This window comes from Semicossyphus pulcher, unplaced genomic scaffold (assembly GCF_022749685.1).
Source record: "Semicossyphus pulcher isolate SPU_LCO1_2020_fin unplaced genomic scaffold, fSemPul1.0.p SCAF_2, whole genome shotgun sequence".
Lineage (NCBI taxonomy): Eukaryota > Metazoa > Chordata > Actinopteri > Labriformes > Labridae > Semicossyphus > Semicossyphus pulcher.
In genome coordinates this window covers 20,172,452-20,198,508 of record NW_027211693.1, presented here as the reverse complement: position 1 = coordinate 20,198,508, position 26,057 = coordinate 20,172,452, and the positions used below count along the sequence as shown (strand labels likewise).

Below are 26,057 nucleotides of genomic sequence, written 5' to 3'. Positions count from 1 at the left end.
CACAAATGCTGTGATGAATATACCTAAAAGAAATGGAAAACTTAGATTCAAAACATGTCACATGTTTTAATGCAAAGGAGGAAATTATTAGCCTCCTATCAGTCTATATTTTGTACATGTTGTAAAATGTGTTGCTAGTTTCCATGTTGTTTCCTCATTTGATCTTCATAGATAACCACAGTTACGAATATTAATAATACATCATTTTTGTTTATTGTTCATAGAAAAGTAATTTAATCAGTCTAAAGCAAATTTCAAGTGTGTCTTTTATTATTCTCACTGTTTTTGTTTATTTTAACTCACGGTGGCGCTATACACCCGCCTTATGATGTTTGCATTCCTCCATTCTTTGGTGAGGACGCAGCCTTGTGCTCTTGTGTCCAGATAGGACAGATCAACCTGGATTCACCGTTGCTATTCGTGTTTTGTGATTGAGCTGTCTTTATTCGCGGTGCTCTTTTCTTATTTATGATGGATTCGAAAATGTTTTTGTTTCAAACGCTCAGCTTCTATTTCCTCCTTCTCTTCCTGCGTGGCGCATATGGAGACATGAGCTATTCTTTTCCAGAGGAGATGAAACGAGGATCGGTTATTGGAAATATAGCCAAAGACCTCGGGCTGAAGACGGGCGCTCTCTCTAACAGAAGAGCCCGCATTGACACGGATGGGACTGATGTACGTTACTGTGACATAAACCTGAATAACGGAGAGCTGTTTGTGGCTGACAGGATTGACCGAGAGGGGCTTTGTGGCGAAAAGGCTTCGTGCATTCTTAAGCACGAGCTTGTGCTGGAGAATCCTCTTGAGCTTCATAGGATTACTCTACACATTAATGATATTAATGATAACTCTCCACAGTTTAAAGAAGAATCGATCAATATAGAAATTAGAGAGTCTACATTCAGGGGAGCTCGTTTTGTGATAGAGGAGGCGCACGATGCGGATGTAGGACAAAATTCAGTTCAACAATACAGCCTTAAAAAGGACGAAAATTTCATTTTGGCTGCTGATGGAAACACTATCGAGCTTGTTCTCGATAAAGAGCTTGATCGAGAGAAGCAAAAAGAGATACATTTGCTCCTCACAGCTTTAGATGGAGGCTCTCCTCAGAGATCAGGTACAGTAGTCATACACGTCACTGTACTGGATGCTAATGATAACGCCCCAGTGTTCAGCCAGGCCGTTTATAAAGCCAGTCTGCCTGAAAACTCTCCTTTAGATACTGTAGTGGTCACAGTGAGCGCTTCTGATGCAGACGAGGGAATCAATGGAGATGTGACGTATGACTTTGGACATGTTACTGAAGATGTGAAAAAGATATTTAGTATTGATCGTAAAGTTGGTGAGATAAAAGTAATTGGTGCTGTTGACTATGAAACTACTTCATCCTTTGAAATACGCGTAAAAGCAAAAGATGGTTTAGGGCTTTCATCTTATGCTAAGGTAATGATTTCTATCACTGATGTGAATGATAACGCCCCTGTAGTCAGTTTGAAATCCCTGATGAACCCCATACCAGAAGACACAACACCTGGTACAGAGGTGGGCATCATCAACGTGCAGGACAGAGACTCTGAGACTAACAGACAGGTCCGCTGCTCCATTCAGCAAAATGTCCCGTTTAAGTTGGTTCCTTCTATTAAAAACTATTATTCTCTGGTGAGCACAGGACAATTGGACCGTGAACTAGTGTCTGATTACAACATTACAATCACTGCCACTGACGAGGGCTCTCCACCTCTGTCCTCCTCTAAAACTGTTGAGTTATCTGTAGCAGACATCAACGACAACCCACCAGTGTTTGAGGAACAGTCCTACAGCGCATATGTGAGTGAAAATAACAAACCTGGCTCCACTTTATGTTCCGTTACTGCTCGAGACCCCGACTGGAGACAAAACGGTACAGTGATTTATTCTCTGTTAGCCGGTGAGGTGAACGGTGCCCCGGTGTCCTCCTATGTGTCTGTTAACGGAGACACGGGGGTGATCCACGCTGTGAGGTCGTTTGATTACGAACAGTTCAGGAGCTTTAAAGTGGCCGTGATGGCCAGAGACAACGGTTCTCCTCCGCTCAGCAGCAACGTGAGCGTCAGTGTGTTCATATCGGACGTGAATGACAACTCTCCTCAGATACTGTACCCCGCCCCGGAGGGCAACTCCTTCATGACCGAGCTGGTCCCCAAAGCTGCACACGGAGGCTCTCTGGTGTCCAAAGTGATAGCGGTGGACGCGGACTCCGGACAGAACGCCTGGCTGTCCTATCATATCGTGAAATCCACTGATCCGGGACTTTTCACTATTGGTGTCCACAGCGGAGAGATCAGGACCCAGCGGGACATTTCTGAATCTGACAGCATGAAACAGAACCTTATTGTGGCAGTGAAAGATAACGGACAACCCTCTCTCTCTGCCACCTGTTCCATGTATTTACTGATCTCTGATAACTTGGCTGAGGTGCCAGAACTGAAGGACATTTCTTATGATGAGAAGAACTCCAAGCTGACCTCTTATCTGATCATCGCGCTGGTGTCTGTGTCCACCTTTTTTCTGACCTTCATCATCATCATCCTGGGTGTGAGGTTTTGTCGCAGGAGAAAGCCCAGACTGTTGTTTGACGGAGCAGTGGCCATCCCCAGCGCTTATCTGCCTCCTAATTACGCAGATGTTGACGGCACAGGAACTTTACGCAGCGCTTACAACTATGACGCCTACCTGACAACAGGGTCTAGAACCAGTGACTTTAAGTTCGTGGCATCTTACAATGACAACACACTGCCTGCTGACCAGACTCTGAGGAAAAGCCCAAGTGACTTTGCTGAAGTATTTGGAGACTGTGATGATTCTCCTGAGGTAGGGACATGTGCCAATTAGTATTCTTTCTCCTTTGTGTCAACAATCTGTCCATAGTCTTTTAGATATGTTAAAAATCAAACATGCTTTTAGGGTAACACTTGTCAGGAGTTTTTAATAAGATTATGTTTCTCTGGTTCATTAACTCCAAGTTAATAGTTACTACAAGCTGTAATGGTTTTTTTGGCTCTGAGGAAAAGCCAAACTGACTTTGCTGACGTATATGGAGACTGTGATGATTCTCCTGAAGTAATGATATCTTTCACACAGCCACACATACACATGCGCACACACACACACACACACACACACACACACACGCACGCACGCACGCACGCACGCACGCACACACACACACACACACACACACACACACACACACACACACACACACACACACACACACTATACTATCCCCCACTCTCACAGAAAACCCATTTCCGATTGCTGTTGTAAATCAGGGAATTATCTTTGGCTGTTTTGGCTCATTTCTCTGTCCATGGTGCTGAACACTGAAATACTTATTCACTCCTTTTAGCACTTTGATCTCTGTCTTCTGGTCGACTGTCACCTCTTTATTCCTTGCTCGAATTATTTTTCAAGGTTTGATAAAATGTCACCTTTTCATTTTCTTCCCAAAATTTTTGTGTTTTCTGTGTTTTACATTTTTCAATTGAAAAAGTCACTGCTCAGATCTTATGTCTGAAAGTCCTTTTTTAGTCCCCTGAGAAAACAGTGTAGGCGACCTGCCCCAGAGTGAAGTTTATACGTTTAAGAAGATTATTGTTTTTGGAAAAATTAGAACGATATTTTGTTTGAAGTATTCAGGTTTTTCCTCTTTTGATCATTGCATAAAAAGCAACTTTCATTCCACTGTAATTAGTAGTCAGAGGTACGCAGAAAATAATTTATGCTTTAGTCTTTGCATATATGAGATAGAGCTCTTATATTGGCCCTGAACATTTGTCCTGGATGCAAATCCCTGACTGACATTAACTGCTCATCATCATGATCAATTGTTTAACATGGCCAATAAAGATATAGTTCCCTGGACTTCGAGTTTCTGGCATGCAACCTGCACATAGATCTCTCAACTTTTGTTTGTTTATATTTTGGTATCTTTTTGACAACTTTGGTTTTGAAACGTTCATGGCAAAAAGGAAACCCTTTTTATAACTCATTTCAGTTGCATCTTTTTAGACATCTGGACCTTAACAATAGACTCACTACTCCATCATATTCTTACCCTTCGTTCAGGGTTTGTGTATATACTGATGGTTTTATAAGAAGAGTATATCTATATATACAGTCAGATGTATTCTATCCTCTTATGGCATTATTTTACTTTTTACAGTACAGTAAAACATTTAAGTTCAGCTGTGTCATTACACAGACACTGTTTGCCAACCTCACACGATTTGTCAGTCTGTGAGTGTGATGGTGTTTGGAAAGAAAATGTTCTCTTCGATGGTGATTTTGGTGTAAAGTGCTCTTTCTCACCTACCACAGGGAAGAAGTTGATAAAGTAATGCCCAGGGTGTGAGGTGTCTACAGTTGTGTGCATGTGCTGGACGCTAATATTTCCAGAACGACTAATGAGTTTTTTTAGAGAGTGTGTGTGTGTGTGTGTGTGTGTGTGTGTGTGTGTGTGTGTGTGTGTGTGTGTGTGTGTGTGTGTTGAGCATCCTCAGTCTACTGTCATCACCACATTGACAGAATGAGAATGCTCAGCTCCAATACAGTTTAAAACAAAGTAGAGCACAACAAAATTTAGCCTCAAAAATATGTTAAGTAAATGTGTCAGAGGGATAACTCTGCACATCTCTGAGAATATAAACCCAAAAAAAGTAGATTTACTATGTACTATTATAGTTACTATATGTACTTTTCAAAAATATTCTTTAGGTTTACATTACATTGTCCAGGTTTTGCTTTTGCTCCACAGTTTCCTAAAACGTATGTGCTCATTTTGTATCATGTTCACACCCAGAAAACGATTTTCCTGGCCACAGTGCAAGATGATGTGAAGAATATGGTATATATTTACATCATTTGTCTTCCTGGCATACTGACCACTGTTGCAATTATCATCTCAGGCTCTTGGTGGCGCTCTTTTACAATGTCTGACTCATGGATGCTACGCCGTGTCTCACCCTATCTGTGTCAGTGGAACTAGAGTATTGGGTTAGAGCCGAGGGCTGTGTATGCATGCATGCTTGTGTATATGTGGTTATTTATGAGGGAGGGAAGGAGAGAGAGAGAGACTGAGTGTGTGGGTGTGTGTCAGTGTGTGTAGATGCGCGCGTACATGTGAGTGAGTCAGAGAGAGAGAAAGAGAGAGAGAGGGAGAGAGAGAGAAAGAGAGAGAGAGGGAGAGAGAGAGAGGGAGAGAGAGAGAGAGAGAGAGAGAGAGAGAGAGAGAGCGCGAGCAAAAGAGAGCGCAGTAGTGAAATGGGGATGGAGAGAGAGGAATCCAAGCTGACAGCTTCCCTAATAGAGCATGATTAATTCAGCCAGAGAAGCAGGGAATCGTTGGAATACAGCAGCATTTTTAGTTCGATATTTTACACTATATGTTTAACGTTTAGCTAAAGTGTCGACTGGAAATATGTTTTTGGAAGCATGTTTAAAAATGGACCATCGAACAAACTTAAAATGGTGGCTGCATTTTTTATTGCTCGCCCTCCTTTTTGGTGTCTCGTCTGGTGAAGTCCGCTACGTCCTTCCCGAGGAGATGCAGCGGGGGTCGGTTATCGGCAATGTTGCGCGGGATCTGGGGCTTAAAGTGTCGGAGCTTTATGCCCGTCGAGCCCGGATTGTTGCAGAAGGAACGAGCCAGCTGTGCGAGCTGGACGCTGCGTCAGGCAATCTTTTGATCAGCCAACGGATTGACAGAGAGGAGCTCTGCGCGCAAAACAGTGTCTGCATCCTACAGTATCAGCTCCTACTTGAAGATCCCCTTCAAGCTTACAGCTTAGTTTTGGACATTGCAGATATAAATGACAACAGCCCAGTGTTCGCTGCGGGGGAGATACAACTAGATTTAGTCGAATCCACAGTTCTCGGAAGACGCTTTCCCTTGGAGAGCGCGCATGACCCCGATCTGGGAACCAACTCTGTCCGTGAATATAAACTGAGCCCGAATGATCACTTTGCACTGGAAATGAGCACCCAAATTAACGGCAATGCTTATCTGGAACTAGTTCTTAAAAAACCATTGGACCGGGAGGCACAAGCTGAACATGTATTGAAAATCAATGGGATTGACGGGGGAAATCCAGTCAGATCAGGAACTGCTTCAATCCATGTTCGTGTTTTGGACGCCAATGATAATGTCCCAGTTTTCAGCCAACGAGTTTACAAAGCCTCTGTGCCAGAGAACTCGGCCATAGGGACTCTCATAGCAACGCTAAATGCCACAGACTTCGATGAAGGTGTCTATGGAGAGATAACTTACTCTTTCAGTCACCTGTCAGACAAGATTGGAGGGGTTATTGAAATTAACCCTTTGAGTGGAGAGGTTCGGGTGGCAGGTCCCATTGACTATGAAGATGCCAGTACGCACGAGCTGGATGTTCAGGCCAAAGATGGAGGGGGCCAGGCCTCTCACTGTAAACTTATAATTGACGTCATTGACGTAAATGACAACAAGCCTGTGATAGAGATAAAGTCAGCCTCTGCTAATGTGGCTGAAGACTCTAAACCAGGAACTATGGTCGCTCTGATGAATGTGTATGACCTGGACACTGGAAGCAGTGGACGCGTCACGTGCACGATCGCAGACGATGTTCCATTTAAGATTGTATCAGAGGTCAAAAACTATTACATGTTAGTGACCGACGGGATGCTCGACAGAGAGTTTCAACCAGAGTTTAACATCACAGTGACAGCCACTGATGCAGGCTCCCCCTCACTCTCTAGTGTAAAAGTATTAACAATCGTTGTTAATGATATCAATGATAACCCACCAACTTTTACGCAGAGAGAGTACAATGCCAACCTCTTGGAAAACCAACCCGTTGGCACGTTTGTGATGAAAGTGAAAGCAGAGGACATCGATGATGGCTCTAATGCTAAAACACTGTACCAGATATCAAGGGACACAAACTCAGAGGTGTCCTCCTTCCTCACCATCAACTCAGACACTGGAGAGCTCTTCACATCACGCCTCTTTGACTACGAGCAGTCAGTTTACTTCCAGATTAAGGTGACGGCTCGAGATGGAGGCAGTCCTTCACTCTCCACCACCTGCACTGTAAACGTTTTTATCAAGGACCAGAATGACAATACACCTGTTGTCCTGTATCCTGTCCAAACTTCCGGGTTCGTTGCTGAAGATATGGTGCCAATCGAAGCACCTAGAGGTTACCTGGTCACTAAGGTTGTAGCCGTGGACGCGGACTCCGGACATAACGCGTGGCTGTCCTACAGAATAATCAAAGCAACGCGGCCTAACTTGTTCATGGTCGGCCTGCATACAGGAGAAGTCAGGACTGTGCGACCATTCATGGAGGACGATGAACAGAAACAGTCTCTTGTCGTTTTAGTGACTGACAACGGGCCCGAGTCTCTCTCCGCCACTGCTACAGTCAGCATAGTTATTGGGGACGGGCTGCCTGTTTTAAACGAACTCTTTGAGTTTGCAGATGAGTCACAGGACAACGACGACTTAACGCTCTATTTGATCATTGCCCTGACAGCCGTTTCCTCTCTTTTGATCCTTTTAATCAGTGGTGTGTTTTATTTTAAGCTTTGCCGCCGTAGTTATGTTTACCGTTCAACCACCGCCAGTCTCCCTGTTTTCCCCACGGCCTACTGCCCCCCTAGTTTTACAGATTTCAGCCGTTGTGGGACCCTGCTGAAAGATGATCGCTATGACTCCTTCTTGACCACTGGGTCGTGGAGGGGCGATTTTCGTTTCAGCTCAAACACAGACACAGACACACTGAAACAAAGAAGTGCAGCCTATCAGAAAAACACCCTAAGGCGCGCTAGTACAGACAGAGCTAGTCTGAAGGTGAGGGCAGGTGGACCTCATCCCTGTTATGTGGTCACATGAGAGTCCAACTCTAAATCTGTTTTAAAATAATCCCTGTGCAGTGATTTAAACTTGGATTATCTGACTGTCAAATTTATTCTCATGGTTGTGGCGAATTACTGGAAAAATACGTATTGTGGTTATCTATGCATAAAATGTGAACATTTTTATACAGAAGTATTCATGCATGAATATTTTGTCAGTGGATCAACATGTTTTGTAAAGCTCTGTGAATTTGAACCATAACCTTCCTCCATGACCAGACTGTGAACATAGACGACAATCTTAACCCTGTAGACTGTTTAACCTCTAACCTTATTCCAGATTACTATCATAGTAGCATAACTACAGTAATCTTTATCCTTATCCGTTTTGTTGGTGATTGGTTTTCATCATAGACTGAAAAAAGTTTGTTTCTCTTTTCTGTACAATAACTCGGTAGGTCACCGCCTTCCTTTTTCTCTTATTTATTGTGTATACATTTATGTTGAAGGACATACGTAAACAGTTAATGAACAACTGCAGATTGTGTGTTTGACTCTTTTTTGAAGCTTAAAGATAAATATTGGATTATGAGTTGGGAAGTATAACCTTTTAGACACATTACATATGGTATATCTAATGCCCTGCATTTGAAGTGCATGGCACTGACGACTCTATCACTGTATATTTTGATGGTACAGTTGAGAAAAGGTGTTCATCACTGTTATTCTTTGTCAGTGGTGTTTAACTTTGCCTGTTTTTATGGTTTTGTGTAAAACAGTATTCACACAATTACTGTCAGTTTTTACTTGGAATACACTGCAGGCAAGTTTGATAATGCTATAATTTGTTCTTTCAAAATAACAATAACACATGATTTGTTGTGTGACAGAGACCAAATAACAGCTTTGCACTACATACTATGAACTGAATGATATGTAAACAGACTATTGCTGTATGCAGATGAAAAATAAACTTTAAGAAAATATTGTGTTCTACTTGCCCTACTCATGCCCTTCACAACAGAAATCGTTAGTGATGGTAATCATAAGAAAAAATCCAAGGCAACAGTCATTTACAAGAAAAATAAAATGCTCACCTTGTCATAGACTTGTATGGATGCAGGTCCGTACCGTAGTACTGTAACATACTGAAAAAATCAAATCTGGAAGCTCTCATGTCTGTTTGACCTCAAACGTGGACAGTGCAATGCTGTAATCAACTTACAAATCATACACAATTCATACAAATACAATATGTGTATATAATTATAGATGGTTGTAGTTTTCACTATAATTCTGCTGATAACTTGAAATGTCCTGTTTTATTGATCGATTATTGTACAACCACAGTTATGGCTCCAATAAGGTGTACCAATTTAATGATGCTTCATTTCCTCACAACTGAAGTAGAGCTAAATATCATTTTACTGTAGAATACCTTTTGGATACCAGTTTGAGCTCTCTGCCAAGACTACACATATTGTAGCAAATACAAACAAACATAGTGTTTGGGGTATTTTTCACTCTTACTTTAAACCATATAGATATGTTCAGATCAACTCACAGTAAGACTCTTGTAAGGCCCTTTTATATAGTATCAATAAACATACATATTTCAGACATAATAAAAGCAAATTCATTGATTCAAACTTTAAATGTAAGCCTTCAAAATCAGTGAGGTTTCCCTCATTTGCAATGATGTCCAGATACAGAAAATGACACAACTGAAACAACCAAAATACTAAACATAAAAAAAAACAATTACAAGCTAAGGTGAACTTAAAGTTTACATAAAAGGACATAACACAAAACATTTGTATACGTATGGATGTTCAAAAGCGCTGTAGTCTGAAGCTGCATTTAGGTTAGTCTTTAGAGTCTTATACAACAGCAAAGTGGTGATGCGTGTGTGTGCGTTTCTCTGACACATACAGTGTCTGTGTGTGCGCTTTCCTGCCTGCCACTGACTGTGTCATGGTGGTGAAGCAGAGAGGTTTTGTCATCAAAAGTATTCTCTGTGATTTAATGTGTGCTCCTGTTCGTGTTACAGCTGCAGGCTCATCTGTGCTCCTAATTTAAGCTACGGAAGGAGGGGAGGGGGAGAACAAGCAGTGCTCACATTTTTTTCCCTTTCTTATCTGGGTCACAAGAACGCAGCAGAGTGGATGACAGCATTGGTAGGAAAGTATGTCAGTTTAAAAGCATGGCGGATTTTAAATGACATATGCTTCACAGTTTTCAGTGTGTCTGAATACTGAGGGTAGTTGTGTTATAGAAACATCTTAAGGGGATGAAACTTTGGAAAACCGCTGACTCATCAATGTAAATAGTAGGATGTGACACGTTTAAGTTGCACTTGTGTTTATGTATTTGTTATAACATAGAGAGAAAATCCTCCACTCGTTAATTGTGAAATATTTGTTTTCCTTGACGCTTTGTTAAATGTGATGTTGTCACCCTAGTAGAGAATTCTTAAACAACATCCTGCTTTGGTTGTTGTGGTGTAAACTGTCATTGAATACCAAAACAGGATTTGTCATGAGGGGGTTATTTATGATACTGTTCTAGGCTATGATATCACAGACTAACAGCTTAAGTCTGGGTGGTTAAAGAATAAATGAAACATAGCACAATGCAACTGCTCAGACAAAGTAATAGCTACCTTAAGAGTTAAGACCCAATTAAAAGGGAAAAATAAAGCTTAATTTCTGGTTTGCTTTCAATGCTCTGATGCGAGCAGGTTATGAAACAGAAGAGAACTTACCAGGTTAAAGATATCGTATATTTATTTATCAAAAAATGCAAAGTAGCTCCACTTAGGAGCTCAAGAAACAAATTACTCTATACAAGTAAAGAACTTGAACTGGGAGACAGACTATACATCATGGCTTCAGTGTGTCTTTGTCAAAGCAGTTCCTTGAAGTTACCCTATGACTTGTTAAAATCTATGGGTTGGTTACAAATTGTCAGTGTCTGATTTGTCACAAGATCAAACCATTATGTAATGCATTATTTCACTGTGCGTATGTAGATGATGCTTAAGACAAAAAAAAAAAGACAAGATAAATGTTTGTTTTGGATGCATACTTACTGTTTTGTTTTCTCTCCTTTCTTTTTTCGGTGCACTCCTTGAATGAAACTTCCATTCCAATCTAACAGGTAAGATAATTTCCATTTTCCTCTCCTTTCTCTAAATCTCACACAGTACACTACTTTACATTACTCTATTACACAACTTCTCCAGCCTCATAACACCCTGCTCAACACCCACAAACACAGTTGACCCAAATGCGTTACTCTCTCTTTTGCGCCATGCCTCTTTCACCATACATTTGTGTATTGAAACTAATGTAAATGTTTGTAAACTACATATCTTTACAAACACTGCTTTAAAAAAAAAAACTATTCATGCAAGACAAACATTTAAGCTTGCAGTTTTGTAACACAGGCAGCTGAACTGCTCTTATTTGTGTTTGCTGTGTGATTCTACCCTGGGCTTTAAACTATATGAATATTAATAATGCTGGCTGCTGCTTTGCAGTCGTTGCCTGAATAATGCACAATCATGATGTGCTGAATGTTGTGCTCTGCGGCAGTGTAGGCTAATGTTATGTGTGAAATTCAAAGCAGTGACCCAGTTAAATAAAACCTACCAGAGCAGACATCATGTTGTAGTTACATAAAGAAAAATCATCCTTAAACTGCTGTGATACTTCTCAGTATTCAATCATGCTATTAGACCAGTGCAGCAGCAGTTCCATCGTAGACTGTAATTCCACTGCACAAATATAGGTCACTGGATTTATCAGTCATACTGGATCAGGAGAGGAGAGATTATCTATCTATCTATCTATCTATCTATCTATCTATCTATCTATCTATCTATCTATCTATCCGTCTGTCTGTCTGTCTGCTCTCTATCCTTCTCTCTCTTCCTCCTCTCCATCTCTCTTTCTCACTCTCCCTCTGCATTGTTTTGCTTGATGTGCATGTATCAGCAATTTTGCTCTCACATTATTGAAGCTTGCACGTTTGACCTTGATGGAAGTTATTTATTTAACCACTTCCCAGCACATAGCAAACTATTTCCACACTTTCCCCACTTGTATAGTATATTGATCTATCTAAACACGGCCTTGATGCTAATTTCACTGCAGAATTAGACACAGAGAAAGCATGGAAATAATGACAGACCTGTATTAATATGTTTTCTAAAAGCAGTGAAATTTAAGACACTGGCTTTGTTGTAGATCCTTAACATTAACGGTTAAATAAATAAGGCTCGTTTTGGATGTATAAGATGATACAGACGATCATTGGTCCACACATACCAATGATGATGTTGTTTCAGTTTGTCACTGTTGGTGGTGCTGTTGCCTAAGCGGACTATTTGACTAACACCAGACTTATAACAAGTCACCGCCCGTTCTTGAAGGCAATGGGCGACTGTTTTGTGCATACACTCGCTCTGATTTGACTATATGGTGCCATTGTATGGATTTCACTGAAGACTACAGAAAAAACGGTCCATATAGGGAGTGAGATACGGGGTATATCTTACCAGGATAACTTAGCATTTTTGGATCTCTTCGATGTGAAGAAATGGATATTCTGAGGAGAAAAGGCACCTCACTGGATTTCAGAGTCTCCATTTTGCTTTTCTGCGTTGTTGCTGCGGTCTGCGGACAAATTCGTTATTCTATACCAGAGGAGATGAGGAAAGGAGTGTTTGTCGGAGACGTTGCAAAGGACCTGGGCTTGGATGTTAAAAGGTTGGTTTCTGGTCGGGCTCGACTTGTTATAGACGATGAAAGCCAATATGTCGCGCTGAACCAGAACAAAGGGCACATCGTTGTCAATGAAAGAATTGATAGAGAAAAGCTTTGCGCTAAGAAATCGCCCTGTAGCTTTAGTCTTGAAATCGTCCTCGAAGATCCACTTGAATTGTTTTCTATTACCATCGAAATACAAGATGTTAACGATCATGCTCCTGCTTTTCCCAAAAAGGAGATCAATTTAGAAATAAGCGAATCGACGCCCACAGGAACTGTGTTCTTGCTTGATAGCGCAGCTGATCCTGACGTAGGAATAAACTCACTGCAAAGTTACTCGTTAAAGACAAGCGATCATTTTATTCTCAAACAGCACACTCGAGCAGATGGGAGTAAATATGCTGAATTGATGCTGCAGAGTGGTTTGGACCGCGAGAGGCAGAGCGAGCATACACTCATATTGACGGCTGTCGATGGCGGGGAGCCGCAGAGGTCTGGGACAGTAAAGATACATGTATCTGTCCTGGACGCAAACGACAACGCACCAGTTTTTACGCAGTCAACATACAAAGCAACTGTCTCTGAAAATGTGTTGCGAGGCACGGTGATTGCTAGAGTCAGTGCCATAGATGCGGACCAAGGTTACAATGGCAACGTCACATATTCTTTCACACACTTAGAGGACTCCTCCTGTCCTTTCACAATAAATTCTTACACGGGAGAGGTGCGACTCAGCGGTGAAATCGATTACGAGGTTTCTCCCAGTTACGAGATAAACCTTCAAGCTAAAGATCCATGGGGTGTAGCGGGTGCCAGCAAATTAATAATCGAGGTAGCAGATGTGAATGATAACAGTCCAATAATCACAATGGCTTCATTTTCTGGTAAAATTTCAGAGGATTCTACTCCCGGTACAGTCGTGGCGTTGATCAGTGTCCAAGATAAAGATTCCGGTAAAAATGGGCAGGTTCATTTAAACATAGATGAAAATCTCCCCTTCAAAATTAAATCATCTCTCAGGAACTATTACACGTTGGTTACAGAGCAAAATCTCGACCGAGAAAAGCGCCCAAAGTACAACATCACTCTCACGGCGGCAGATGAGGGCTCGCCTGCCCTGTCAAGCAAGAAAACAGTCATTTTAGACGTGACAGATATTAATGACAACGCACCAGCTTTCAACCAAAGTGTTTACAGCACTCAGGTAATGGAAAACAATTCTCCTGGTGTTGCTCTGTTGCAGATCCACGCCACTGATCCGGATCTGGGTCAGAATGCACGCATATCATATTTTCTTATTGACGCTGAGGTCAATGGAAATCCTGTCTCCGAATATTTCTCCATCAACATGGAGAGTGGAGTCATTCAGTCTTTGCGTTCACTTGACTATGAGCAAGTCAAAGAGTATAAAATACGAGTTAAAGCGCAGGATGGAGGCTCGCCACCCCTAAGTAGTAACACAACAGTTATTGTGCGTGTCCAGGACCAGAACGACAACCCCCCTCAGGTCCTGTACCCAGTCCTGACTGGTGGCTCTGTGGTGGCTGAGATGGTGCCTCGTGCAGCAGATGTGGGCTATCTGGTGACTAAAGTGGTGGCTGTTGATGTGGACTCTGGACAGAATGCCTGGCTCTCCTATAAACTGCAGAAAGCCACAGACAGGGCGCTGTTTGAAGTGGGCTTACAGAATGGAGAAATAAGAACTATCCGCCAAGTGACTGATAAAGATGCTGTGAAACAAAGACTGACTGTTATAGTGGAGGACAACGGGCAGCCCTCTCGTTCAGCTACAGTTGTTGTCAACGTGGCGGTGGCGGACAGCTTCCCTGAAGTGCTGTCGGAGTTCACTGACTTTACACACGACAAGGAGTACAATGACAACCTGACTTTTTACTTAGTGCTGGCTCTGGCTGTAGTGTCCTTCCTCTTCATCACGTGTTTAGTGGTTATCATATCAGTGAAAATCTACAGGTGGAGACAGTCTCGTGTCCTGTATCACTCCAGTCTCCCTGTGATTCCATATTATCCACCACGTTACTCAGACACTTTGGGGACAGGGACTCTCCAGCACGTGTACAATTACGAGGTTTGTAGGACGACTGACTCCAGAAAGAGTGACATCAAGTATGCGCAGCCGATGAGTCAAAGTTTGGTCAGTGTGGATGACGCCGGAACTGAAACTCTGCCGAATGGAGAACAGCCATCAGCAGTATCTCGCATATCTACTCTGGTAAGTTAGACCTTTGCTCAAATTATACCACCTGTAACATCAGTCAGCAAAACGTGTGAGTTAAGTTTCACCTTCATATTTTTTGATGATCATCATTTTATCTGGAATATTGCGCATGTAAGGACCACGTTTTACAGGATAGTGTTTTCAGAAGGCCGGTGTGTTTTGCTGTTGGTTCACTGTCCATGGTGCTGAAGTTCTTCTTTGCATTCAGACACTGAAGAGACATTAGTTGAATTCAAACCACAGTTAGGTGGCTACTACTACTACTGCTAGCCTACTACGATACTTTTGATAATAATAATAATAATAATAATAATAATAATAATAATAATGATGATAATAATAATAATAATAATAATAATAATAATAATAATAATGATGATGATGATAAGGCTTACATTTTGTAAAGAACATTTGAGCTCCATTTTCTTGCTAACTGGGTATTTTGTCAGTGCACTGTCATTGAGGCAAGACCTTTTTTATTTCAATCCATTCAGTATTCTCTCCTTCTCTCTCTTATTTTTTTTTTTTAACCATGCAGAGGTTGATCGTGTTACATATTCATGTTTTTGTCAAATAAAAATTGAGCTTTGGCATTGGTAGAGAGAGTATGCACTGAAACATCCAACTCATGAAGTTGTATGTTCTAAGTTTCATATTTTAGCCTCTAAGTGACGCTGTTGCCTGGTAAATCAATTCTGCCGGGCATTGTGAGCCACTGTTGTTCCCTCCCCTGTTACTGTGTTTTACAAGAGGAGATGATCAGCGTTTCACACGAGCAGGAACTGAACGGATAAACAGTCAATTACACTTCACTCGCTCATCTATTTTAAGCTGGAATATATTTGTTTTCCTCAGGGAGTTGAAATCTCTATCATTGTTCGGAATACCCCGTTTCAACATGGCATTGAAAGAAAATCGTCGAGACAGAGATGTAAGATGGCGATTGCGAGGGGCAGCATATGTGTTTATTTTTCATTTCACTCTTCTTAACCGAGTGGAGGCACAGATCCGGTATTCGATCCCTGAGGAGATGAAGAAAGGCTCCCTTGTTGGTAACGTCGCACAAGACCTCGGTTTGGATCTGAAAAGGCTCCGTTCTGGCCGGGCCCGTATCGTGACCGGAGAAAACATACAGTACACCGAGCTAAAGACAGACAAAGGGACTCTGGTCGTGAATGAGAGGATAGACCGCGAGCAGCTTTGTGGAGACGAAACACCGTGCAGCTTTACCTTCGAGATTCTATTAGAAAAACCAATGGAGCTGCACCCTGTGACGATCGAAGTGTTGGACGTAAACGACAACGCTCCCACTTTTCAAAACAAGCACTTGGAATTTGAAATAAGCGAATCAGCTGCTCTCGGTTCCCGTTTTATTTTAGAAATAGCGGACGATGCAGACGTGGGGCAAAACGGTCTGCAGAACTACATCTTAACTCCGAACGACAATTTTGTTGTGAAACAACATGTTAATCCAGACGGCAGCAAATACGCCGAAATGGTGCTTCAGAAGCCAGTAGACAGAGAAGAACAGCCACGCCTGTCTCTAAAGCTGTTGGCTGTGGATGGTGGAAATCCACAGAGATCTGGTACAGTAAATATTGATGTAAACATTCTAGATGCCAACGATAATGCACCTGTGTTTAATCAGTCTGTGTATAAGGCAACGGTGATTGAAAATGCTCCAAAGGGCACTCATATTGTTACTGTGATTGCAAGCGACATAGATAGCGGCTCATACGGACAAGTGACGTATTCCTTTTCCAAATCGAAAGCAGGTATAGCTGATTTGTTTGATATAGATGAGTCTACTGGAAGGATCTACGTGGCAAAGGAAATAGATTTTGAAAAAGACAAGAAGATTGAGTTCATGGTTGAAGCTAAAGATCAAGGCGGGCTGACAGATTCTAGCAAAGTTGAAATTGAGATTATCGATATAAATGATAATGCCCCGGTCATTAACGTAATGTCATTTACGAGCCCTGTGTCAGAGGACTCCCCTGTTGGTACCACAATTGGCATTATTAATGTTAAAGATCTTGATTCGGGTGAAAACGGACAAGTACGGTGTATAATCGAGGGCAATGTTCCTTTTAAAATTAAATCCAACGTCAGGAATTATTATGCTTTACTGACTGATGCTGCATTAGATCGTGAAAATATGTCAGAATGTAACATCACTGTTATTGCCTCAGACGCAGGATCTCCTCCTCTGTCAACGAAAAGAACTTTTTATCTAAAAGTCTCTGATGTCAATGATAATGCTCCAGTATTTCAACGAGGCCCTTACAGTGCATTCATAGCAGAGAATAACTATCCAGGTGTATCTTTGTTTAATGTTTATGCTAAAGACCCTGATGAAAACCAGAACGCGCGTGTTTCCTACATTTTGCAAGAGTGTGATATCGGAGGATCTCCAGTTTCTGATTATGTTTCCATTAATGCAGAAACCGGAGTAGTACATGCAGTGCGCTCATTTGATTATGAGCAAATCAAGCAGCTAGTTTTCGTCGTCAAAGCGCAGGATGGAGGCTCCCCTCCACTCAGTAGCAATGTGAGTGTGAAAATAGTGATCCAGGACCAGAACGACAACCCCCCTCAGGTCCTGTACCCAGTCCTGACTGGTGGCTCTGTGGTGGCTGAGATGGTGCCTCGTGCAGCAGATGTGGGCTATCTGGTGACTAAAGTGGTGGCTGTTGATGTGGACTCTGGACAGAATGCCTGGCTCTCCTATAAACTGCAGAAAGCCGCAGACAGGGCGCTGTTTGAAGTGGGCTTACAGAATGGAGAAATAAGAACGATCCGCCAAGTGACTGATAAAGATGCTGTGAAACAAAGACTGACTGTAATAGTGGAGGACAACGGGCAGCCCTCTCGTTCAGCTACAGTCATTGTTAACGTGGCGGTGGCGGACAGCTTTCCTGAAGTGCTGTCGGAGTTCACTGACTTTACACACGACAAGGAGTACAATGACAATCTGACTTTTTACTTAGTGTTGGCTTTGGCTGTAGTGTCCTTCCTCTTCATCACGTGTTTAGTGGTTATTATATCAGTGAAAATCTACAGGTGGAGACAGTCTCGCGTCCTGTATCACTCCAGTCTCCCTGTGATTCCATATTATCCACCACGTTACTCAGACACTTTGGGGACAGGGACTCTCCAGCACGTGTACAATTACGAGGTGTGCAGGACGACTGACTCCAGAAAGAGTGACTGTAAGTTCGGCAGAGCTGGAAGTCAGAACGTGCTGATAATGGACCCCAGTTCTACAGGGACGATGCAGCGGATACAGAGTGAGAAGAACATCCTGGATGAACCAGACTCTCCTCTAGAGGTCAGTTGAACAATTTAACTTTGTATTTGTTGTTGTAGTTTTTTCTAGTGTTATTCATTTTAAAAAGCTGAAATCAAAATGCTACTTTCAGCACCATGGACAGCACCTCAGTCAGCTTTTATAGCTTGAAAAAATAAAATCTGCTATACTCTTAGCAGATTCCACAGTAGAAAGCATTTGCTTTGCTAGTTGCCATGCCGAATGACTTGGTAAATCTTTTGTATTAATTCTGCTTGAACAACGTTCATGTCTGCTTACGTCATTTAGTTTTGTTCATAATATGTCCATTAGTTTGGTGGGAGTGTTGTTTAGGTTAGCAGTTAAAAGCAGATCGAAAGTAAATGTCTTGTTGTGGTAACACACTATTATGAAAACACGACTCCTTTTGCAGCTTTGCAGCAGATAAGGATGATTTACTTTGTCTGAAACGCTGTTTTCTAAATTAAATCTGAACAGTTGCTTTCAAAGCTTACTGTTAAATATTAATATGTCAATTACTTTCACTTCTACTTTGGATAGTTCGCTTTACCCCTTTGACTAATTGAGTTTAAAATAATTTGCTGGATAAACAAAATACCTTAATTTACCAATTGTGTCTTCTTTAACCATAACATACATTTATTTTGAAGAGACTTTTTAAATCTGTCTGTCTGTTTTAGAGAGGTAATAGTTTGGTCTCCAGTTGACTTGATGTTCACCTTTTAGACTCTAAGGGACGCTGTTGGTCAGCAAATTATTTTCTGTGTAGTGTCGTCATTCAGTCCATCCCCTGACTGACTACATAGTGAAGAGGCTCTCTGTGTTTGTCGAGGTTTAAGGGACGTTAGAGAGGACATGCTCTCACACGCTGACATGTAAAGGTTGAAGACGTGTTCAAGTGTAAACGGATTTATAAGAACCAGCTTTCCCGTCATATCAGTTGGATACAGAAACTCTTTTTCTATTCTTTGTTGCCATGATGGCATCGCAAGGATCTCTCACCTACAAATGCGCAAGATGGCGAGTGTTTTCTGGACTGCGACAGAAAATACAAGTGCTGATATTCCTGCTTCAGGTGGTTAACATGGTAGGTGGACAGATTCGTTATTCTCTGCCAGAGGAGATGAAGAAAGGCTCTGTTATCGGTAATGTAGCGCAGGATCTTGGTTTGGATCTGAAAAGGCTCCGTTCTGGGCGGGCCCGTATCGTGAGTGGAGAAAACATCCAGTACACGGAGCTGAAGACAGACAAAGGGACTCTGGTCGTGAATGAGAGGATAGACCGCGAGCAGCTTTGTGGAGACGTAACTCCGTGCAGCTTCAGCTTTGAGGTGATTTTAGAAAATCCAATGGAATTACACCGAATAACTGTTGAAGTTTTGGATATTAATGATCACTCTCCCGTGTTCCCAAATATCGATAAGCCCATCCGCCTTGAAATAAGTGAATCGGCTTTAGTAGGAGTACAGTTTCCACTGCAGAGTGCAGAGGATCTAGATGTGGGACAAAACACGTTACAAGATTATGTTTTATCACCAAACGACAATTTCATATTGAAACAGCATGCAAATCCAGACGGAAGTAAATATGTTGAAATGGTGCTCCAGAAGCCTTTAGACCGAGAGCGACACCCACATTTGTCCTTAAAATTAATCGCAGTTGACGGAGGAACACCACAGAGATCTGGTACAGTAAATATAGATGTCACTGTGTTAGATGCAAACGATAACATTCCTATATTTAACCAATCTGTTTATAAAGCGTCTGTGATGGAAAACACAATGCAAGGCACAAGAATTATCAGAGTAAACGCCACTGACGCTGACAGTGGCTCAAATGGACTCATTACTTACAGTTTGTCAAAGACGAAAGGAAGTGCAGCAGACATATTCAGTATTGATGAAAACACCGGCACTATTTCTGTGTCTGGTCAGATTGATTATGAAAAAGACAGAAAGTACGAGGTAAGGGTGGAGGCAAAGGATCAGGGTGGCCTGACCGGAACAAGTAAAGTTGTTTTTGATGTGTATGACGTCAACGACAATGCCCCAGTTATTAATATAATGTCATTTTCGAGCCCAGTATCTGAGGATGCTCGTCCTGGTACAACGATTGCTATTTTGAACATAAAAGATGCAGATTCTGATAAAAATGGTCAAATAAGATGTTCTATAGATGGCAAACTCCCCTTTAAGATCGAGTCATCTCTAACAAACTATTACAATTTGATTTCAGACCAACATTTTGACAGAGAATCAGTCTCAGAGTATAACATCACAATAACAGCCACTGATTTCGGCTCTCCCCCTCTTTCCAGCTCAACGAAATTATATCTTAAAATTTCTGACGTAAACGACAACGCGCCATTATTTGATAAAAGCAGCTACTCTGCTTACGTCACAGAAAATAATTCCCCCGGAATTTCCATATTTGCTGTCAGCGCGCGAGACTCAGATTGGAATCAAAACGCGAGAATCTCGTATCTTTTAGAGGACACACAAATCAGTGGTAGTCCAGTTTCTACTTATGTGTCTTTGAACTCTGAAACTGGAGTTCTTAGCGCGGTTCGTTCCTTTGATTATGAGCAAATGAAACAGCTTCAACTAGTAGTCAAAGCGCAGGATGGAGGCTCCCCCCCACTCTGTAGCAACATGACTGTTAAAATCCTGATCCAGGACCAGAACGACAACCCCCCTCAGGTCCTGTACCCAGTCCTGACTGGTGGCTCTGTGGTGGCTGAGATGGTGCCTCGTGCAGCAGATGTGGGCTATCTGGTGACTAAAGTGGTGGCTGTTGATGTGGACTCTGGACAGAATGCCTGGCTCTCCTATAAACTGCAGAAAGCCACAGACAGGGCGCTGTTTGAAGTGGGCTTACAGAATGGAGAAATAAGAACTATCCGCCAAGTGACTGATAAAGATGCTGTGAAACAAAGACTGACTGTTATAGTGGAGGACAACGGGCAGCCCTCTCGTTCAGCTACAGTCATTGTCAACGTGGCGGTGGCGGACAGCTTCCCTGAAGTGCTGTCGGAGTTCACTGACTTTACGCACGACAAGGAGTACAATGACAACCTGACTTTTTACTTAGTGCTGGCTTTGGCTGTAGTGTCCTTCCTCTTCATCACGTGTTTAGTGGTTATTATATCAGTGAAAATCTACAGGTGGAGACAGTCTCGCGTCCTGTATCACTCCAGTCTCCCTGTGATTCCATATTATCCACCACGTTACTCAGACACTTTGGGGACAGGGACTCTCCAGCATGTGTACAATTACGAGGTGTGCAGGACGACTGACTCCAGAAAGAGTGACTGTAAGTTCGGCAGAGCTGGTAGTCAGAACGTGCTGATAATGGACCCCAGTTCTACAGGGACGATGCAGCGGATACAGAGTGAGAAGAGCATCCTGGACGAGCCAGACTCTCCTCTAGAGGTCAGTTAAACTATTATCTTTTTCTCTCTTCCCTGTCGTTGTGGTTCAATGCATTACAGTTCAGCACCATGGACAGCGCCGCAGTTAGTTTGTGTGACTTAATGGAAATTCTGCTTTTACCGTGGGAAACATGTATGCTCGCTGTCAAACCGCATCCTTTACAGCATTTTCATTCCGTATTACTCATGCATTACTAATGCCCAAACAATGTTCTCATTCGCTAACGTCTTTTCTTTTTGTTATTAATAAATCAGGGAATTATAAGGATTGTGATAACATTGTTTAGCTTTCACAACCAAAAGCATTACATGATTGTTGTGTGAAGTCTGGCAATTAGAATAATTAACTCATAGACACACACATAACCCGATTTTAAAATCCTAATCCTTAACTTCCATACACGACTGTAACACAGCAGCTTTCTTTTCGCTTCGGGAATGCATTTCATTATTAAATAAAACATCTCAGACAGACGTTTTACATAGGGTCCATTGAAGACTCCATGAAAAGCGTAATTTCCAGGCGGGTCTTAATAAATCCTCATAACTAGTAAGCAAAGTCAATGCTCCACTGACTCATTACTCTCTGTCCATCCTGAAACGTGGCAGGTTTCTTTACTTTCCATTTTTCGTGGCTCGTTTTTATCTTGACATCGTTTGAAAGGCTGTTTTATTCATTTAGTTGTACCTATTTCGTTGTCTACATTTAGTTTAAAATCGATTTTCACTTCCTTTTCTCTTTTACTGTGGGTGTGTTCCTTTTAGCTTGAAACTGAACTGTTCCTTTTTTTTCTCTCCACCAATTCACTTTAATTGACCCATTCTGTCTTGAAAAACAACCTTATCATGATTTATTCGATATAGATGAAGGTGTACTTTCAATCACTCCTCTCTGGAGCGTTCATATTGTGTCGAAGCCTTCACTTGATGTTCACCTTTTAGACTCTAAGGGACGCTGTTGGTCAGCAAATTATTTTCTGTGTAGTGTCGTCATTCAGTCCATCCCCTGACTGACTACATAGTGAAGAGGCTCTCTGTTTGTCGAGGTTTAAGGGACGTTAGAGAGGACATGCTCTCACACGCTGACATGTAAAGGTTGAAGACGTGCTCAAGTGTAAACGGATTTATAAGAACCAGCTTTTCCGTCATATCAGTTGGATACAGAAAACCTTTTTCTATTCTTTGTTGCCATGATGGCATCGCAAGGATCTCTCACCTACAAATGCGCAAGATGGCGAGTGTTTTCTGGACTGCGACGGAAAATACAAATGCTTATATTCCTGCTTCAGGTGGTTAACCTGGTAGGTGGACAGATTCGTTTTTCAATACCAGAGGAGATGAAGAAAGGCTCTGTTATCGGTAATGTAGCGCAGGATCTCGGTTTGGATCTGAAAAGGCTCCGTTCTGGGCGGGCCCGTATCGTGAGTGGAGAAAACATCCAGTACACGGAGCTGAAGACAGACAAAGGGACTCTGGTCGTGAATGAGAGGATAGACCGCGAGCAGCTTTGTGGAGACGTAACTCCGTGCAGCTTCAGCTTTGAGGTGATTTTAGAAAATCCAATGGAATTACACCGAATAACTGTTGAAGTTTTGGATATTAATGATCACTCTCCCGTGTTCCCAAATATCGATAAGCCTATTACTTTTGAAATGAGTGAATCAGCAGCAATCGGAGTAAAATTTCCACTGCAGAGTGCAGAGGATCTAGATGTGGGACAAAACGCGTTACAAGATTATGTTTTATCACCAAACGACAATTTCATATTGAAACAGCATGCAAATCCAGACGGAAGTAAATATGTTGAAATGGTGCTCCAGAAGCCTTTAGACCGAGAACGACACCCACATTTCTCTTTAAAATTAATCGCAGTTGACGGAGGAACACCACAGAGATCTGGTACAGTAAATATAGATGTCACTGTGTTAGATGTTAATGACAATGCTCCAGTTTTTAACCAATCTATGTATAAAGCCTCTGTGATGGAAAACACAATGAAAGGCACAACAATTATCACAGTAAACGCCACTGACGCTGACAGTGGCTCAAATGGACTCATTACTTACAGTTTGTCAAAGACGAAAGGAAGTGCAGCAGACATATTCAGTATTGATGAAAACACCGGCACTATTTCTGTGTCTGGTCAGATTGATTATGAAAAAGACAGAAAGTACGAGGTGAGGGTGGAGGCAAAGGATCAGGGTGGTTTAATCGGAACCAGCAAAGTTGTTTTTGATGTGTATGATGTCAACGACAATGCCCCAGTTATTAATATAATGTCATTTTCGAGCCCAGTATCTGAGGATGCTCGTCCTGGTACAACGATTGCTATTTTGAACATAAAAGATGCAGATTCTGATAAAAATGGCCAAATAAGATGTTCTATAGATGGCAAACTCCCCTTTAAGATTGAGTCTTCTCTGACAAACTATTACAATTTGATTTCAGACCAACATTTTGACAGAGAATCAGTCTCAGAATATAACATCACAATAACAGCCACAGATTTCGGCTCTCCCCCTCTTTCCAGCTCAACGAAATTACATCTCAAAATTTCTGACGTAAACGACAACGCGCCATTATTTGATAAAAGCAGCTACTCTGCTTACGTCACAGAAAATAATTCCCCCGGAATTTCCATATTTGCTGTCAGCGCGCGAGACTCAGACTGGAATCAAAACGCGAGAATCTCGTATCTTTTAGAGGACACACAAATCAGTGGTAGTCCAGTTTCTACTTATGTGTCTTTAAACTCTGAAACTGGAGTTCTTAGTGCCGTTCGTTCCTTTGATTTTGAGCAAATCAAACAGCTTCAACTAGTAGTCAAAGCGCAGGATGGAGGCTCCCCTCCACTCAGCAGCAACGTGAGTATAAAAATCCTGATTCAGGACCAGAACGACAATCCCCCTCAGGTCCTGTACCCAGTCCAGAGTGGCGGCTCTGTGGTGGCTGAGATGGTGCCTCGTGCAGCAGATGTGGGCTATCTGGTGACTAAAGTGGTGGCTGTTGATGTGGACTCTGGACAGAATGCCTGGCTCTCCTATAAACTGCAGAAAGCCACAGACAGGGCGCTGTTTGAAATGGGCTTACAGAATGGAGAAATAAGAACTATCCGCCAAGTGACTGATAAAGATGCTGTGAAACAAAGACTGACTGTTATAGTGGAGGACAACGGGCAGCCCTCTCGTTCAGCTACAGTCATTGTTAACGTGGCGGTGGCGGACAGCTTCCCTGAAGTGCTGTCGGAGTTCACTGACTTTACGCACGACAAGGAGTACAATGACAACCTGACTTTTTACTTAGTGCTGGCTCTGGCTGTAGTGTCCTTCCTCTTCATCACGTGTTTAGTGGTTATTATATCAGTGAAAATCTACAGGTGGAGACATTCTCGCGTCCTGTATCACTCCAGTCTCCCTGTGATTCCATATTATCCACCACGTTACTCAGACACTTTGGGGACAGGGACTCTCCAGCACGTGTACAATTACGAGGTGTGCAGGACGACTGACTCCAGAAAGAGTGACTGTAAGTTCGGCAGAGCTGGTAGTCAGAACGTGCTGATAATGGACCCCAGTTCTACAGGGACGATGCAGCGGATACAGAGTGAGAAGAGCATCCTGGACGAACCAGACTCTCCTCTAGAGGTCAGTTGAACAATTTAACTTTTTATTTGTTCGTTTTTTTTCCTGATTTTATTCATTTTAAAAAGCTGAAATCAAAACGGTACTTTCAGCACCATGGACAGCACTTCAGTCAGCTTTTATAGCTTGATACCATTTCTACTATACTTTTAGCAGATTCCACAGTAGAAAGCGTATATGCTTTGCTAGCTGCCATGCCGAATCACTTACAAAATGGTCAATTTGTATGACTTTTGTATTAATTCTGCTTGAACAACGTTCATATCTGCATACGTCATTTAGTTTTGTTCATAATATGCCCATTAGTTTGGTGGGAGTGCTGTTGAGGTTAGCAGTTAAAAACACATCGAAAGTAAATGTCTTGTTGTGGTAACACACTGTTATGAAAACATGACTCCTTTTTCAGCTTTGCAGCAGATAAGGATGATTTACTTTGTCTGAAACGCTGTTTTCTAAATTAAATCTGAACTGTTGCATCCAAAGCTTACTGTTAAATATTAATTACTTTCACTTCTAATTTGGATAGTTCGCTTCCCCCCTTTTACTAATCGAGTTTAAAATAATTTGCTGGATAAACAAAATACCTTAATTTACCAATTGTGTCTTCTTTAACCATAACATACATTTATTTTGAAGAGACTTTTTAAATCTGTCTCTCTGTTTTAGAGAGGTAATAGTTTGGTCTCCAGTTGACTTGATGTTCACCTTTTAGACTCTAAGGGACGCTGTTGGTCAGCAAATTATTTTCTGTGTAGTGTCGTCATTCAGTCCATCCCCTGACTGACTACATTGTGAAG

General features: G+C 42.0%; 5 protein-coding genes across 10 annotated transcripts in view; all 5 read left to right on the top strand.

The window, feature by feature from the left end:
• Positions 1-26,057, top strand: part of LOC138597933 (protocadherin gamma-C5-like) — a 456,071-nt gene that overhangs the window by 264,585 nt on the left and 165,429 nt on the right. The window lies entirely within an intron of this gene.
• On the top strand, positions 484-14,883 carry LOC138598408 (uncharacterized). The gene is made up of 4 exons (XM_069670192.1): positions 484-2,860; positions 5,439-7,900; positions 9,923-9,936; positions 12,516-14,883. Exons 1-4 carry the CDS (start codon positions 484-486, stop codon positions 14,881-14,883), a joined length of 7,221 nt encoding a protein of 2,406 aa, XP_069526293.1.
• On the top strand, positions 15,779-18,220 carry LOC138598407 (protocadherin gamma-A7-like). Its single transcript, XM_069670191.1, has 2 exons — positions 15,779-16,164; positions 17,437-18,220. The coding sequence occupies exons 1-2, from the start codon at positions 15,779-15,781 to the stop codon at positions 18,218-18,220; spliced, it is 1,170 nt and encodes a 389-aa protein (XP_069526292.1).
• On the top strand, positions 19,275-21,629 carry LOC138598405 (protocadherin gamma-A7-like). Its single transcript, XM_069670190.1, has 2 exons — positions 19,275-19,551; positions 20,845-21,629. Exons 1-2 carry the CDS (start codon positions 19,275-19,277, stop codon positions 21,627-21,629), a joined length of 1,062 nt encoding a protein of 353 aa, XP_069526291.1.
• Positions 22,888-25,272, top strand: LOC138598403 (protocadherin beta-4-like). Its single transcript, XM_069670188.1, has 2 exons — positions 22,888-23,201; positions 24,495-25,272. Exons 1-2 carry the CDS (start codon positions 22,888-22,890, stop codon positions 25,270-25,272), a joined length of 1,092 nt encoding a protein of 363 aa, XP_069526289.1.